At 34.0% G+C, this 15681-nt stretch overlaps 1 protein-coding gene across 1 annotated transcript in view; it reads left to right on the forward strand.

Annotated features, from left to right (window-relative positions):
• The window catches only part of STT3B (STT3 oligosaccharyltransferase complex catalytic subunit B), a 96222-nt gene that overhangs the window by 46827 nt on the left and 33714 nt on the right, over positions 1–15681 (forward strand). The window contains exon 4 of the mRNA XM_004754304.3: positions 14843–14908. Within this exon, the coding sequence (XP_004754361.1) occupies positions 14843–14908 (66 nt within the window). The remainder of the gene's footprint in view (positions 1–14842; positions 14909–15681) is intronic.

The raw sequence follows: 15681 nt of genomic DNA on the forward strand, positions 1-15681 counted from the left end.
TTTAATCTTTTCTTGGGAATTAATCTTTGACCTGTGTGTTATTTAGAAGTATGTTGTTTGATCCCAGTTTTTGGTTATCTTTCTGTTACTAATATTTTGGTTTGATTCCTTTGTGGGCTAAGAATGCACATTATTTGACTTCAATTCTTTAAATTTGTTCAGATGTATTTTATGGCCGAGAATGTGGTATATTTTGATGAATAATCCATGTATGTGGCCTTGAGAAGAATGTATTATTTTCCTGGTTGTGGATGAAGTAGTTTGTAGATCCAGGATACCTAGTTTTTGGATGATTTTGAGTTCACCTACTCATTATCTAGCTGTTGCTTCTTTCTGTTTCTGAGAGAGAGGTTTTGAAGTCTCCAAAGATAGTGGATTCATCTATTTCTCCTTGCATTTCTATCAATTTTTTCCTTGCTTAATTTGATGCTCTGTTGTTAGGTGTATAGACTTTAAGGGTTGTTATTTCTTCTTGGAGAAATTAATCCCTTTGTCATTATGTATAATTATGTAATGCCTTTCTTATCCCTGATAACTTTACTTGCTTTGAAGTCTGATCTGAAATTAATATAGCTACTCCTGCTTTCTTTCAATTAGTGTTAGCATGGTATATATATTTTTTTGCCATCTATTCATTTTTAATCTTTATGTATCTTTATGTTTAAACTAGGTTTCTTGCAGACAACAAAAATTTGGGTCTTGTTTTTTGATCCATCCTGTCAATTTGTTTTTTAATGGGTACATTTAGACTATTGGCATGCAAAGTGGTTATTGATATTGTTGGATTAATATTTATACTATATGTCTTCCTGTTTTCTTTTTGTTACCCTGCTCTTTGTTTCTTTTTTTGCCCTTCACTCTTTCTATGCCTCTTACAGTTTTAAGTGAACATTTTATAGGATTCTATTTTCTCTCCTTTCTTAGCTTGTCAGTTTTTGTTTTGTTTTTTACTGTTTTAGTGGTTGTCCTAGAGTTTGCAGCATACATTTACAACTATTCCAAGTCACCTTTCAAAGAACACTGTACCATTTCACAGGTAGTGTACTTTATAATAACAAAATAATCCTAATTCCTCCGTCTTATTCCCTGTATCATTGCTGTCATTCGTTTCATGCAGATGTAATCATATATATGTAAGGTTATACTCATAAGCATGCATAATAGAATACGTAGTGGGTATTGTTTTTAAAAAACTTATGTGTTAGATCAATTAGGAATAAATAGTTGTGTTTTTTCAAGATTTTATTAGAGAGAGAGAGAGATAGCATGAGCAGTGGGGAGAGGCAGAGGGAGAAGAAGAAGCAGACTCCCCACTGAGCAGGGAGGCGGATGAGGGGCTCCATCTCAGGGTCCTGGGATCAGGATGAACGCAGATGCATTAACCAGCTGAGCCAGCACCCGGACACCCTGAAGTAGTTTTTATTTTTTAACTTATTCTATCTTCAGTGCTCTTCCTTTCTTTATGCAGATCTCAGTTTTCTGATCTGTGTTATTTTCTTCTAAGAACTTTTAATGTTTATTGCAAGGCAGGCCTACAGTCAACAAATTCTCTCAATTTTTGTCTGTCTGTAAAAGTCCTTATTTCTCCTTAAATTTTGAAGGATAATTTCACAGGGTACAGAATTCTGGGTTGGTGTTTTTCTCTCTCAATACTGATTCTGTTCTATTCTTTCTTGCTTGGTTGGTTTCTGACTAGGCGTCATGTAATTTTTGTCCCTCTAGGTAATGTGTCTTCTGGCTTTTTTCAGAATTTTTTAAAATTTTCTGTAGTTTGACAGAGATGTGCCTGGTACAGGGTAGTTGGATTTGGGGCCTTTTTTCTTTAGTGCTTGAGTTTCCTGGATCTCTGGTTTGGTGTCTGACATTAGTTTGGGGAATTCTCTGTCATTATTGTTTCAAATACTCTATTCATTCTTTCTTTTCCTGATGTACTAGGTAAAAGGAATTGTGATGAATAAGAGTTAAGGGGTATGGAAAGGGAAAGCATTCTGTACTTGTATGATTAGGTCTGAGTCTTTTAGTAAGTAGGATTGTGAACTTTGTAAGTGTGTTGCCCTCCTCCCCTCTGCTTTACTTAAGTGTAGGTAGGGTTGGCTGGAGCTGACTGGAGTTGGATATTTCCCCTCCCCCACATAAGTTCTCCAAGGACAGGCCTTGTTAAGAACAGAATGTTCAGATGTATTTCATAATGGTTCCTTTCCCTTCCTTGTACTGGAAAGGGGATTTGTTTCTTATATTTACTTGAAGAACCTGATGGAGTTCCTGGAGGCAAACCCCACAGAATTTTGGGGGCCTTTGTACGAACGGGTTCACTCTGAACTTTTTAAGTTTCCACACTGAGCTTCCAGCCTTTCCTCAGACAGTTCAGGTTTTCCTATGTGCTGTGTCTCCCACTGTTTCCCATATCAGTTCCATTGATGTGACACTGTGTTTGCATGATATCTCTAATCTTGAGGGCAGCAATTTGTCCTTTTTCATTTTCTCACAAATCCAGGAAGAGTTGTTGATTTTTCAGTCTGTTCAGGTTCTTACTTTCTGTTAGGATAGAATGATTCCTTATATTTGGAACCAGAAACCAGAAGTATGTTGCCAAATTACCTAAACTTAATGTTCTTTTTAACACTTAAAAGAATGTTACTTAGTACTGGCTTCAACTTAAAGCTTGCATTTGTTTTTTATTTTACGTGTAGCCTCTGCTCATACTCTTTCAGTGTTGAAAACGGCCAAAAATTTTACATGTGAATACTTTTTTATGTGTTAAGTATATTTTTTAGGTATCTAGGTGAATGGAAACATTATTTTTCTCTTTAATAATTACATCTTTTAAAATTACTTAGCTTTTGGAAATGTTTACTTTGGAAATTTCAGGGGAGAATGTTTTAGTCAACAATGTAGATGGTTGCTTGATTCCAAATTTCAGAAGAAAACACCCATGGAGATGAATATGATGACAAGCAGTAGGATGCTGCTAATGCTGCTATATTCATCCAAAACTGTTTAAAAACATAGTCTTAATTTTGTGCATAAGAGGAAAAAACACTAAATTTGGAACATCTGTTTGAGGCCTTTTAACATATAATCTTTAAAATTTTCAAAGTATGTATGAATGTTGATAGATCTTTATAATATAATGCCAAGTGGAAAAATAAGTTGAGGTGCAATATGTACAGTATGATATCTTTATTTAAATTTTAAACAGTACAAATCATACCATATGCTGTGAGTAAAAATATAGCATATATATCCATCATGTATATCAACTTCATGGTAGTGGTTGTTCTTAATATAGTGTGAGTAAGTGATTTTTTAGGAAGGAGTTTTAAGGGATGTTCAACTATGTTAAAATTTTTAATAAAATCCTCTGAAGCAAATAAGTATTCTCAGTTAGAAGTCTGTTCTTTATACTTCTATATATTTGAAACATTTTATAATTTAAAAAATAATACATCCTGGAGTGCCTGGGTGGCATAATTGGTTAAGCTTCTGACTCTTGGTTTTGGCTCAGGTGGTGATCTTTAGGATGTGGGATTGACCCCTGCATCGGGCTCTGCACTCATTGTAGAGTCAGCTTAAGAATCTCTTTCCCTCTACCCCTCCCCTCACCACGTGCACCCTCTCTCTCTCTCAAATACATTAATCTTAAAAAAAAATAAATAATATATCCTATTTGTTAGAAATTTGGAAACAGAAAAATAATGTACAGAAACCATCACCCAGATATTATTACCATTTGCATTTTATCACTTCTTTAATTTCTTTATATTTTTAAGAAACACAGAAGTGAAAAGAAAAACACAAAAGTGGTATTGTCAGTATAGTTTTATATTTTATTTTTTAATTTTTTGGAGAGAGCATGTGCATGCAGAGGTTGGGAGGGGCAGAGGGAGAGAGAATCTTGAGCAGGTTCCACACCCAGTGCAGAGCCTGACATGGGACTTGATCTCACTACCGACCCTGAAATTATGACTTGAGTCGAAATCCAGAGTCAGTTGCTCAACCAACTGAGCCACCCACGTGCCATTGTATTTCTTAGTTTTTTGCTTTTGGTTGTTTTTTAACATATCATGAGTCTGAACCATAGCAAGTGTGCCTTAGCTGGTATCTTAATTACCTTTCAAAATTTTAAGAATTTAACTTTTAAAAATTGAGACAAAACTCATAAAACAAAAAAATCACTATTTCATCCATTTTAAAGTAACTTATAGTTAGTGTTTTTTCATATCTTTTACTTATTTACAGAATATTTTATTACCCCGGAAGAAACTCTGTATTTTCCCAATTCCCCCTTCCCTCCGTCAATTTAATTTCTGCCCCTATAAACTTAACCAGTTCTAGATTTTTCATATAAGTAAAACCCACGTAAAATATGTGACCTTTTATATATAGCTTCCATTCACTTAGCATTATCATTCATGTTGTTCACATGTGTCAATAATTCATTCCTTTTAATGGCTGAATGATGCATTTTATTTTATTTCAAGCCATCAGTTGTTGGGACAGTTGAGTTGTTCTCACATATTGATTATTATGAATAATGGTGCTAACAACATTGTGTACAAGTTTTTGTGTGGATGTATGTTTTCATTTCTCTTTAGTACATATCGAAGAGTAGAATTGTTTGGTTCACATGGTAACTCTGTGTAACTTTTTGAGAAACCTGAAGACTGTTCCCTCGGTGGTTGTACCATGTGCATAGCATTCCTACCAACAATTTAGGAAGGTTATAATTTCTCTAAATCCTTGCCAATACTTTTTTCTGTGTTTGTGTGTTTTTAATATATCCCCTATTGGTATGAGGTAACTCTTGTTTTTATTATGGTAAAATACATATAAAATTTAACCGCTTATAAGTACCTTAAATACATTCACCACTATTACTATCCATCTCTGTAACTTTTCACCTTAGGAAACTTTAAACTATAATCCATTAAACAGTAACTCCCCGTTCTTCCCACCCCTGTCCGGGACAATCACCATTCTACTTTTGGTCTCTTTCATTTTGATTACCCTGAGTATCTCATATAAGTGCAATCATACAGTTTTTGTCTTTTTGTCATTGGCTTATTTCACTTAGCGTAATATCATGTCCTCAAGGTTCATACATGTTGTAAGCATATGTCAGAATTTCCTTCCTTTTTAAGGCAGAATAACATTCCACTTTGTTTAGATACCACATTTTGTTTATCCATTCATCAGTTGATGGACACATGGGTTGCTTTTATATCTTAACAATTGTGAATGACGTTGCTATGAACATAGGTGTACAGGTATCTGTGAGATACTGTTTGCATTTCTTTGCAGTACCTACCCAGAAGTTCATTGCCAGATCATGTGATAATGCTGTGTTCTATTTTTTTAAGAACTACCTTTCTGTTCTCCACAGCCACTGTATCAATTTACATTCCCATCAGCAGTACACCAGGGTTCCAGTTTTTCTCACATCCTTATCAACACCTGTTATTTTCTTTTTCTAATTCCTTTTTTTTTTTTTTGATAGTAGCTATTTTAATGGGTATGAGATAGTATCTCATTGTAGTTTTGGTTTGCACTTTCCTGGTACCTAATGATGTTGAGCATCTTTGCTTGTGGTTATTTGTATATCTGGAGAAATGTTTATTCAAGTCCTTTGCCCATTTTTGAATCAAATTTTTCTTGTTGCTGTTGATCAGTTTTAGGAGTTCTCTATATATTCTCAATATGAATCCCATTATTAGATACATCACTTCTGAATATTTTCTCTCATTCCATGAGTTGCCTTTTTATTATATTGTCTTAACAGTTTATAATTTTCCATGAAGTCCAATTTGTGTGTCTTGTCTTTTGCTGCTTTGCTTTTGGTGTCTTATCTGAGAAATCATTGCAAATTTAATGTGATGAAGCTTTTTGCCCTATGTTTTCTTATAGGAGTTTTAGGTCTTACATTTAGATCTTTTTGAGTCAATCTTATATATAGTGTTAGGTAAGGGTTCAACTTCATTATTTTGCACAGATGTCCAGCTTTCCCAGCACCATTTATTGAAGATTATCCTTTCCCCATTGAATGGTCTTGGCACCCTGGTTGAAAATCAGGAAGTATGTTTTCTCTAGCTTGAACTTTTTCAAGATATTTTTGGTTATTAGGGGTCTTTTGAGATGCTGTATGAATTATGGAATGGGTTTTTTACTTCTGCAAAAAACATCATTGGGATTTTGAATCTAGTACATCAACTTTGTAGATCACTTTGAGCAGTATTGTTATCTTAATACTGTCTTTCAATTCATGAATGAACATGGGATGTGTCCATTTATGTCTTTAATTTTGTATAGCAGTGTTCTAGAGTTTTCATTGTTAGAAGTCTTTTATTGTTAATTTGTAAGTATTTTATTCTTGATGCTATTGAAATTGAATTTTTTCAGTAATTTCCTTTTCAGATTGTTCATTGTTGGTATAGAAATACAACTGCTATTTGTATATTGACTTTGTATCCTGCTTACTTAGCCAAATTCATTTATCGGGTCTGACTGCTTGTGTATGTGTGTAATCTAAGATTTTCTACATATAAAATCATATTGTGTGCAAATAGGAATCATTTCACTTCTTTCTAATTTGGATGCCTTTTCTTGTCTTGACTGCTCTAAAACTTCAAGTACAGTTGACCCTTGAACAACACAGGTTTGAATTGTGCGGATTCACTTATGTGAATTTTTTTTTTTTCCAAGAGATACAGTACAGCATATAAATGTATTTTCCTTGTTATTTTTAAAATACTTTTTTGGCTTTATTGTAAGAATACATTGTAAAAACATGTAACATATTAAAGTATGTGTCAATCAGCTGATTATGTTCGGGGTAAGGTTCCAGTCCATGGTAGACTGTAGTAGTTAAGTTTTTTAGGATCAAAAGTTGTATGCAAATTTGCAACTGTGTGGGGATCAGTGCCCCTAACCCCCCTGCATTGTTCAAGGGCCAACTGTACTATGTTGACTGGAAGTGCAAAAGTGGGCCTTGTCCTCCTGATCTTTCAGGAAAAACTTCAGCCTTTCACCATTATGTTTGCTGTGAACTTTTCCATAAATGGCTCTTGTGTTTTATGTTGTATATTAACAAAATGTTATTAAGTGTGTATTAACACATTTTGTATATTGATATTTTAAAAAATATTTTTGAAGATTTAGAGCACGTGTGCACATGTGCTTGTTGGGGGATGGGCAGAGGGAGAGAATCTTCAGGAAGACTCCCCACTGAGCAGAGTCCAGTGTGGCCCAGTCCCACCACCCATAAGATCATGAGATCAGTTGCTCAATGGACTAAGCCACCCAGATGCCCCTTAAAATATTTTTTTATATATATTTCTCAGTTGGACCAAGGTATTCTTCTGGTACATGCCTTAGGAATGTTTCAAAATACAGTATTCCTCAAGTCTTTGCATGTTTAAACGTGTTTTTCTATACTCATACTTGACATTCTTACTGCTGAATTTGTTTTTTAGTATTCTGTTGAGGATTTTTGCATCAGTGTTCATAGGTGATAACTGGTCAGTAGGTTTACTTGTAGTGTTTTTCTTTGGCCATTTACATTTAAAGTGCTTCCTGATAAAGATCTTATTTCTATCATTTTGCTATTTATTTTTTACATGCCTACTAGCATCTCTGTCCCTAATTACTGTCTTTTGTGGGGTGTTTTTTTTTTTTTTTTGTAGTGAAATGTTTAAATGTCTTTTTCATTTCCTTTTGCTATATATTGCTGTTTTCTTTGTGGTTACCATGGGAATTACATTTATCATTCTAATATTATAATACTCTTATTTCAATTTATACTAGCTTGTCTTCATTAGCATATAAAAAATCTCCTTACAACTCTCTTCCTACCCCTTTTGTCACAAAATTAGATTTTTATACATTGTGTGTGCAAAGACATAAACTAAGAATTCTTTCAGTTGTATTAGTCTCCTAAAGTATGTAGAAAAATAAATTTGGAATTACAAGTCAAAGTTAACACTTTTATACACTAATAATTTTTGTTTGGACATTTAGGGTCCTTTGTATTTCCATATGAATTTTGCATCAGGTTCTCCATTACAATATTCTTTTTAAGTGGCATAATTTTGTTTTATTAATTCAACAGATACTTTTGTAGAACAGTGTGGAACTGGTGCTGTTTTATATGTTGATTATACCGAGTTAAATGAAGTTGATGAGCTGGTAGGGGCAATTATGAGTATCCTATTGCTTTTAAGAATGATAGTGTGAGGGACACCTGGGTTGCTCAGTGGGTTAAGCCACTGCCTTCGGCTCAGGTCATGATCCCAGGGTCCTGGGAGCCTGCTTCTCTCTCTATCTCTCCCTGCTTGTGTGTTCTCTATCTCTCTTTCTCTCTGACAAATAAATAATTAAATAAAATCTTAAAAGAGAAAACAAGAATGATAATGTGACAGAATGATAAAGCATACTCACTAAGGACTAAATTATTTTGCTAGGTTTTCCTTTGTTCTGTTTTTTCAAGCAACATATTTAAAATAGGTTTAAAGTAGAAGCAGCTCCAGTATTTGAAATGAGTTGGTTAGGAGTTCTTACATAAGAACTCATTTTCTTACTTGGGGCAAATTGTTTGACACTTTACTCTCATTCACTTTTCTTACAAATAAAATATAAAAAACGTTTTAGTTACAGAGTTTATTAATTACATTTATGTCAAATTCGATCTTTATCAATTGAAAGTAAACAGAATAACAGCTCTGACTACTGTGAGAAGTTTTTTGGTAGCCAAATGACATGAAGTTGAAAACATTTTATGTCTAATCTCTAAAATGTAAATGTAAGTTGTCTACTCATTCCTCATTTGGTATTTTTTTTTTAAACTGCTTAATGTCTCTTACAAGTTTTGTCTTCAGAATTTTTTAAAGGAAGTACTCTGTTTTCAAAGCACCGTTTCCAAACATTTTTGAATATGCTCTTAGATTCGTGTCCTAATAGTTTCTAAACTTTTTTTTTTTTTTTTTTTTTTTTTTTTTTTGGTCAGGATCAAGTACTTAAGAGTAGAGTCTTTGGAGACAAACTGCCATGATTTGGTTTCCTCTTTCCTGGATTTAAGTTCTTATCACTAGGAGTTACACCCCTATGTCTATTAAATCAGCTATAAAATGGAAATAATAATAGTATCTACGTTATATGGTTTAAATGAGTTAATGTGTAAAGCATTATAGGAACACGGTAATTGATGAGTACGTTTGTTTTTACCTCTGTGTTAGCACTCACCAACAACAGAGCTGATGTAGATGAAATAGTACTGGGAACAGTACATATTGTTGCCTCCTATAGAATTTTTTTTTAATGGTTTTTTTTTAATGGTTTTATCCTCTGCCTTTGTAGTCAGTCCTCTCCTTAACCCATATTTCTTGCAACCGCAGATCTGATTTCTATCTCCATATTTTTGGGAGTTTGTTTTCCATAATGCCAAATTGTAGAAACATGCAGTAAAAGGTGGTTCTTTATGCATGGCTTACTTCACTTAGCATAAGACTTTTGAGAGTCATCCATGTTTTTGCATGTGTTAATAGTTTGTTGCTTTTTATTGCTAAGTAGTATGGGTGTACTATATGGTTATACTGTTGCTTATTTTTCCCAATTTTTGGCATTTATGTAGTAGTAGTTATAAGTATTTGCATACAGTTCTGCATATGAGCATATATTAGTATTCCTTTTGGACCGATGCCTAGGTGTGTGGGGGGTTGCTGGTTTGTAATATAAGTACATGTTTAATTTTATAAACAGCTGCCAAAACAGTTTTCCAGAGTGGCTGTGTTATTTTTCATTCCTTCCACCAAAGTATGAGGCATTGCATTTACTCTGCTTTTACCAGCATGTGATATGTTCAGATTTTTAAATTTCAGACATTCGAATAGGTATGTAGTGGTATCTCATGGTTTTAATTTGCTTTTCTCCAGTGAGTAACATTGAGCATCTTTTCATGTGCTTATTTCGCATTCTGATTTTTCTTTGAAATGTCTCTTCAGACCTTTTGCCTGTGTTTTGCTTGGGTTGTTTTTTTTATTATTGAGTTATAAGAGTTCTTTATATATTTTGGAAACAAGTTTTCTATCAGATGTATGTTTTGTAAACATTTGTTCCCAGTCTGTAGCTTGATATTTTATTTTTTTTAACAATATCTTTCTAAGAACAGAAATTTTCTTGCCTCATTATACTGGTTGGAACCTCTAACAGTGCTCAGTAGAAGCAGTGAGAATTTTTTTATCCTTTCCTCCCTGATTTTAAAGGGAAAGCATTCAGACTTTAACCATTAAGTATGATGTTAGTTGTTTTTTATAGATGTCCTTTACCATAGCTTAAGGAAGTTTTCTTATATTTTCAATTTGAGACTATTTATCATGAATGGGTGTTAGATTTTGTCAGTAGCTTTTTTGTATCTGTTGAGATGATCATATGGTTTTGTCCCTAATTATATTAATTCAACGTTTCTCTTTGATACTGTTGACATTTGGGGACAGGCAGTTATTTCTTATTTTGCCGAGTGTTTAGTGTATCCCTTACATCCACACACTAGATGCCAGGAGTACTTTCTCCTTAGTCCACAATTGGGAACCACTGCGGTGATTTTTTGTTTTGTTTTGTTTTTTCCAGATGTTAAAACAGCCTTGAATTCATGGAATCAATTCCACTTGTTCATGATATACAATTCTTTTTTTCTTAATTGCTAGTTTTGTGTTGTTCATATTTTATTAAGAATTTTTTTTTCTGTTTCCATGAGGGATTATTAACATGTAGTTTTCTTTTCTTGTGATGTCTTTGTCTGGCTTTGGTTTTTTGTTTTTTTAATTTATTTACTTGAGGGAAAGCTTGCACAAGAGCACAAGCATGGGGAGGGGCAGAAGGAGAGGGAGAAATGGAGTTCAGTTCTGAGAGCTTGATCCCAGGACCCTGGGATCATGACCTGAGGTCAAGGCAGATGCTTAACTGACTGAGCTATGGAGGCTCCCCTGTCTGGCTTTGATCTCAGGGTTATACCGGGTTCTTAAAATAGTTAGAGAAGTGTTTCCTTCTTCTTTGTTTTCTGAAAGTATCTTTATAGGATTGTATTGTGTCTTCCATAACTGTTGATTATTTTCACCCAGTGAAATCATCTGAACCTGGGAAGATTTTTAATTACTAATTCATTTTTTATTTATATAATTCTGTTCTGATTTTGCTTCTTTATGAGTAATTTGGTAAAATATTTCTTTTTGAAAGTTTTCATTTCATGTATATGACCTGATTCGTTGGCGTAAATTATTCATCATATTCCTTTATAATTCTTTGAACTTCTGTACAGTCTATAGTGATGTTACCTCTTTTATTCCTAGTATTGGTCATTTGTATCTTTTTTCTTGGTCAGTTTAGTTAAAAGTTTATTCACCTTCTGGTTTTGTTTCTTTTTCTCTGTATTTGCTTTTTATGTCATTGAATTCTTGACTTTCATTATTCTATTTTGTATTTGGTTTGCTCCTTTATAGCTTCTTAGTGTTGAAGTCAAGTTGTTTTAGCTATGTTTTTCTAATAGAAATTTAAATTATGCTTTTCATCATTGCTTTAGCTATACTCCATATATTTCAGTATGGTGTGTTCTCATTGTCATGTAGTTAAAGTATCTTTCTAATTCTTGATTCTTTGACCCATGGGTTCTTTAGAAGCATGTTTTTTAGTTTCCTAATATTTGGGAATTTCCCAAGCATTTTTTCCTCCTGATTTCTAGTTCCATTGTTGAAGAATTCTAATTCAGGAGTTTTAATATTTAACATGTCAAAGACTGAGTTAAAAAAAAAAAAACACTATCCAAACCTACCATCTCTTGGCCTTCCTCTTCCCCACTGATGGGTTGTAGTGCTGCAAGGTAGAAAACTAGGGAGTTCTCAACTTCTTTTTCTCTACTACTTTCTAATTCTAGTAGTTCATCAAAACATGTTCATTTAGCTTTGAACATAGCTACTCCTTTAGGTCTGCTTTCCTACCACTGTAAATTTGAACCTCAACACCCAGTCATATATACCATCCTCCCAACTTTTATTTCTGTTACCAACAGGTAATACAACAGGTTATAAGGACCTTATGCCACTCAGTGTCCATACTTACCAAAGGTCTCAGTCATATTGTGCTTTGACTTTAGTTCTTGCTTTTGTGTCTTACCTCTCCAGTTGGGTCATGACTTGAGTTATAATTTGTGTGTCCAGCATAGCCTTGCAGAGTTTTGTGTGTATTAGTAAATACAGCAGAATATGTTTGATTCTTTTTCTCATTCTCTCTCAGCCTACACAGTTGGTTTTAGGGTTTGAGTAATTTTAGGATATGAACTATACTTAGTATATTTTATAAGTATTTTTTGGTAACAGATTGTAGCAGAACTGGGCCCAGTCAGTCACAGTAGATCACATAAGGAGAGTTTTAGGAAAAAAAAGTATTAACTATGATAGAAGAGTAATACAGAAGGAAATGCTATATGATATGCTAGGGCTGAGGGAAGGTAGTCAAGGAAGGACAAACTTAGGATTCAAGTTTCATTAGAGAGAGTGTGGTTCTGCCCACTAGGCCCAGAGAAGTTTGATGGTTAGCCCAGCCTAGAGCTGCTTTGGAGCTGCATGACAGGTGATTGGCTACCCTCTGGAGTGAGGCAGGAGTGGGGAGTTGGTAACCTGTAGCATCGTGTACAGTGGAAGTTTGGAAATTCGGATACCAGCAGGGGCAAGAAGCTATGTTGAATAGGGCTTTTGGTTACCATGTCAAGAGGACTGCAGAAAAGTTATTACTAGACCAAGGCTGCAGAGTCCTAAAGATTGTGTTCTGCTACATGGCCAGGGTCAGCACTACAAGATGTTCTCATGCCCATACCACCAACACCAGCCTACACCTGAAATGATTGGAGAGCCTCTGCTATAGTGTTCCTTCAGTACCTTCTACCAAGAAACCTTAACATCATATTCACTTTGAAGGAGAAATACTTAGAAAGTATTCTGTTGTTTATCATAGAATATGTATTGAAGCATGCATTTGGAGCTAAGACGCAATAAAATAACTGACACATAAATATAAAGCACTGACACATAAATATAAAGCATAAATATAAAATGAATGGTCATTTGCAGGTTTTCCCTGCCAACATTTGTCTTCCCTACCTTCAAGTCACTGAATAGCCTTTTTTTCTCAGTCGCAAGGTAGAATCATTTTTTTTTTCTTTTTTATTGATCTACCTGCCATCGCCTTCTTGTCCCCGTTCTTGGGATTCCATTTTATTTCTGGAGCATCTCATCCTCTGAGAACACTATTTCTTCTAGTCTCCTCACTTAGAATTAGGCTTTTTTGGGACACCTGGGTGGCTCAGGTCATGATCCCAGGGTCCTGGGATCATCAAGCCCTGCGTCCTCAGGCTCTGTGCTCCTTCTGCCTACCACCACCCCCCCGCCATGTTTGTTTTCTCTCTCCCTCAAATAAATAAAATCCTTAAAAAATAAAAGAATTAGGCCTTTCTGAACATTCTTTTCATTCCCATTTCCCTGGTAGCTGTTTTCCTTTCTAAAAATCATCTTTGGTCTCTCTAATTTGTCTCTTGGTCTCTGATTTTGGCATTAGCACTTGGTTCCATCTCACTTCTCCACTCTCTAGAGATTGACTATTATAGGAATAATTTCTAATCATCCCTGGAAATTTTTTTCACTTTTAAAATGTCAGTATTTTAATATACTACCTTCTCTATTCACATTTTAGCATAGATGAAACTAGTTTCAGTGGGGGAAAGGGGATGTGTTTTGTCATACATATACTACAATGTTGAATTCAAAGCAATATTTCATTACTCTAATAGAAGTCAGCCTGATAATATATCTTTAAGCGCTGTAAACTAGGAATGTTTTCTCTTTCCTTCCACTCCCCCTCCTTTCATTCCTCTTGGGGGTGTGTTTGCTTTACAGTTCCCCCAAAGATTACATGTCACCTATAGCTTGTTTTAATGTACTAGCAGAGTCCTTTTAAACATAAATTCCTTCAAATCAGGTGTGTATGTATGTGTATATATATATATATATTTTTTTTTTTAAATAAAGATGACATTTTTGCTCTTGGCATAAGTATGTATTTAGAACTTGTGCTTTTGAAACTTAAAAGTCAGTTTTCTAAACCAAACCATTATTTTCAAAGGAGCATATAAACTTATCTGGGAATTATTTCTTTGGTTAGTTTTTTTAGACAGTAGAGATTTGTCATTTTTTTGAACCTTTCATTGATTGCAGGTTCTTTTTCTGATTCAGAGTCTTTGAGAATTTTCTGACATACCCTAGAAATTATTGTAGGACTGTCAATTTCTTGAGGATATAGATTATTATTTATTGCTTATTGTTCTTGCTTATGGTGTATGAAAATTCCTGATGATAGGTTTTCAAAAATGGATGCTCATATTTAGAATTGTATATAAGATATATATGTTCAAATGATGAAAAATTACAGATTAAGGTGTTATGCCTAAGGAAACCAATCACATATAAAAATGTAGATTTGCTGAATAAATTTATTTAGTTAAAATCTCAATTTGTTGATACTAATCATTTTAAAATAGAAAGTAAAGCAAATAGAAAAATATTATATTTTTTTTCTTCTAAGGTGATTCTTTTTTCCTGAAAACTGCATAAGAACAACAGAAAAATCAGGGCTATTTATAAAATATCTGACTCTTGCCCAGTGTTCTAAATACATATATTAAGTGGATCTGAATATCTGAATAACCATTGTACTTTAACTTTAGCTATTTGTAGTACAAGTGTACTAAATATTTAACTTTGTTTATTTAGCAGGAACATTTATAAACATTTGCCTGTTTGTGTTTTAGGTAAAATCTGTAAAAACTGGGTCAGTTTTTTGGACAATGTGCTGCTGCTTATCGTATTTCTATATGGTAAGATTTCAATTTGAAACTATATGAGGTCTAGCAAGTATTTGGCAATTAGACCAATTCTTCTCCGTCATCATTTTCTTCTCATTTAGACTAGTTCTCTACTTCCTTTCTCCTGAAATCTTTAGGATGCTTAATGCATTCCTATTTATTACTGCCATCCTCTTCCCTACCTCCGTCCTTGGGGTGTGTATGGACTTTGTTTTAGTGGGAGAGCTAATATTCAACCCCTCAAATATAATATTTGAAGCAAGAAAAACAAAAATTTTCCTTTTCAGATGTTTAACTTTTTCTAAATAATGGTCCTATTTTCTAGGAACTACCTATATACTTTTTACAATAGATTACTTAAGATTGGGAATCAAAATTACCTCTTCATTCTCCTGCCTTTTCTCCCCACAGCACAGCCTATGTAGTTGTCTTATGCTGAAAATTAGTGATAATTTTAGGTAAGCTTTTTTCCCGTTTTTAAACAAATATCATGGAATATATGCATCCAAATTATCCATGCCCCTTTTAAAATGGTTAAAGCCTAAGACATATTCTGTGCTGTTGTACCCATTCTCTTTGAAGCTTACATTTAAATTTTGAAGGTAATTTGAAATCCTTCAGTTAGGACCTGTGCTCAATCAGAGTAACATTGTTTTTGGTGCGAAATAGTATGGGACTGAAGCACTAAACTGGTATTCCTATATGCATTATACACTGAAGGTGGGTAGTTCATTACAAGTGGTCCTGAAACATTTTAGACAAGGGTAGCATTGTTACAATATATA

Source organism: Mustela putorius, unplaced genomic scaffold (genome assembly GCF_011764305.1).
Source record: "Mustela putorius furo isolate JIRA1106 unplaced genomic scaffold, ASM1176430v1.1 tig00003834_pilon_pilon_pilon, whole genome shotgun sequence".
NCBI classification, from domain to species: Eukaryota; Metazoa; Chordata; class Mammalia; order Carnivora; family Mustelidae; genus Mustela; species Mustela putorius.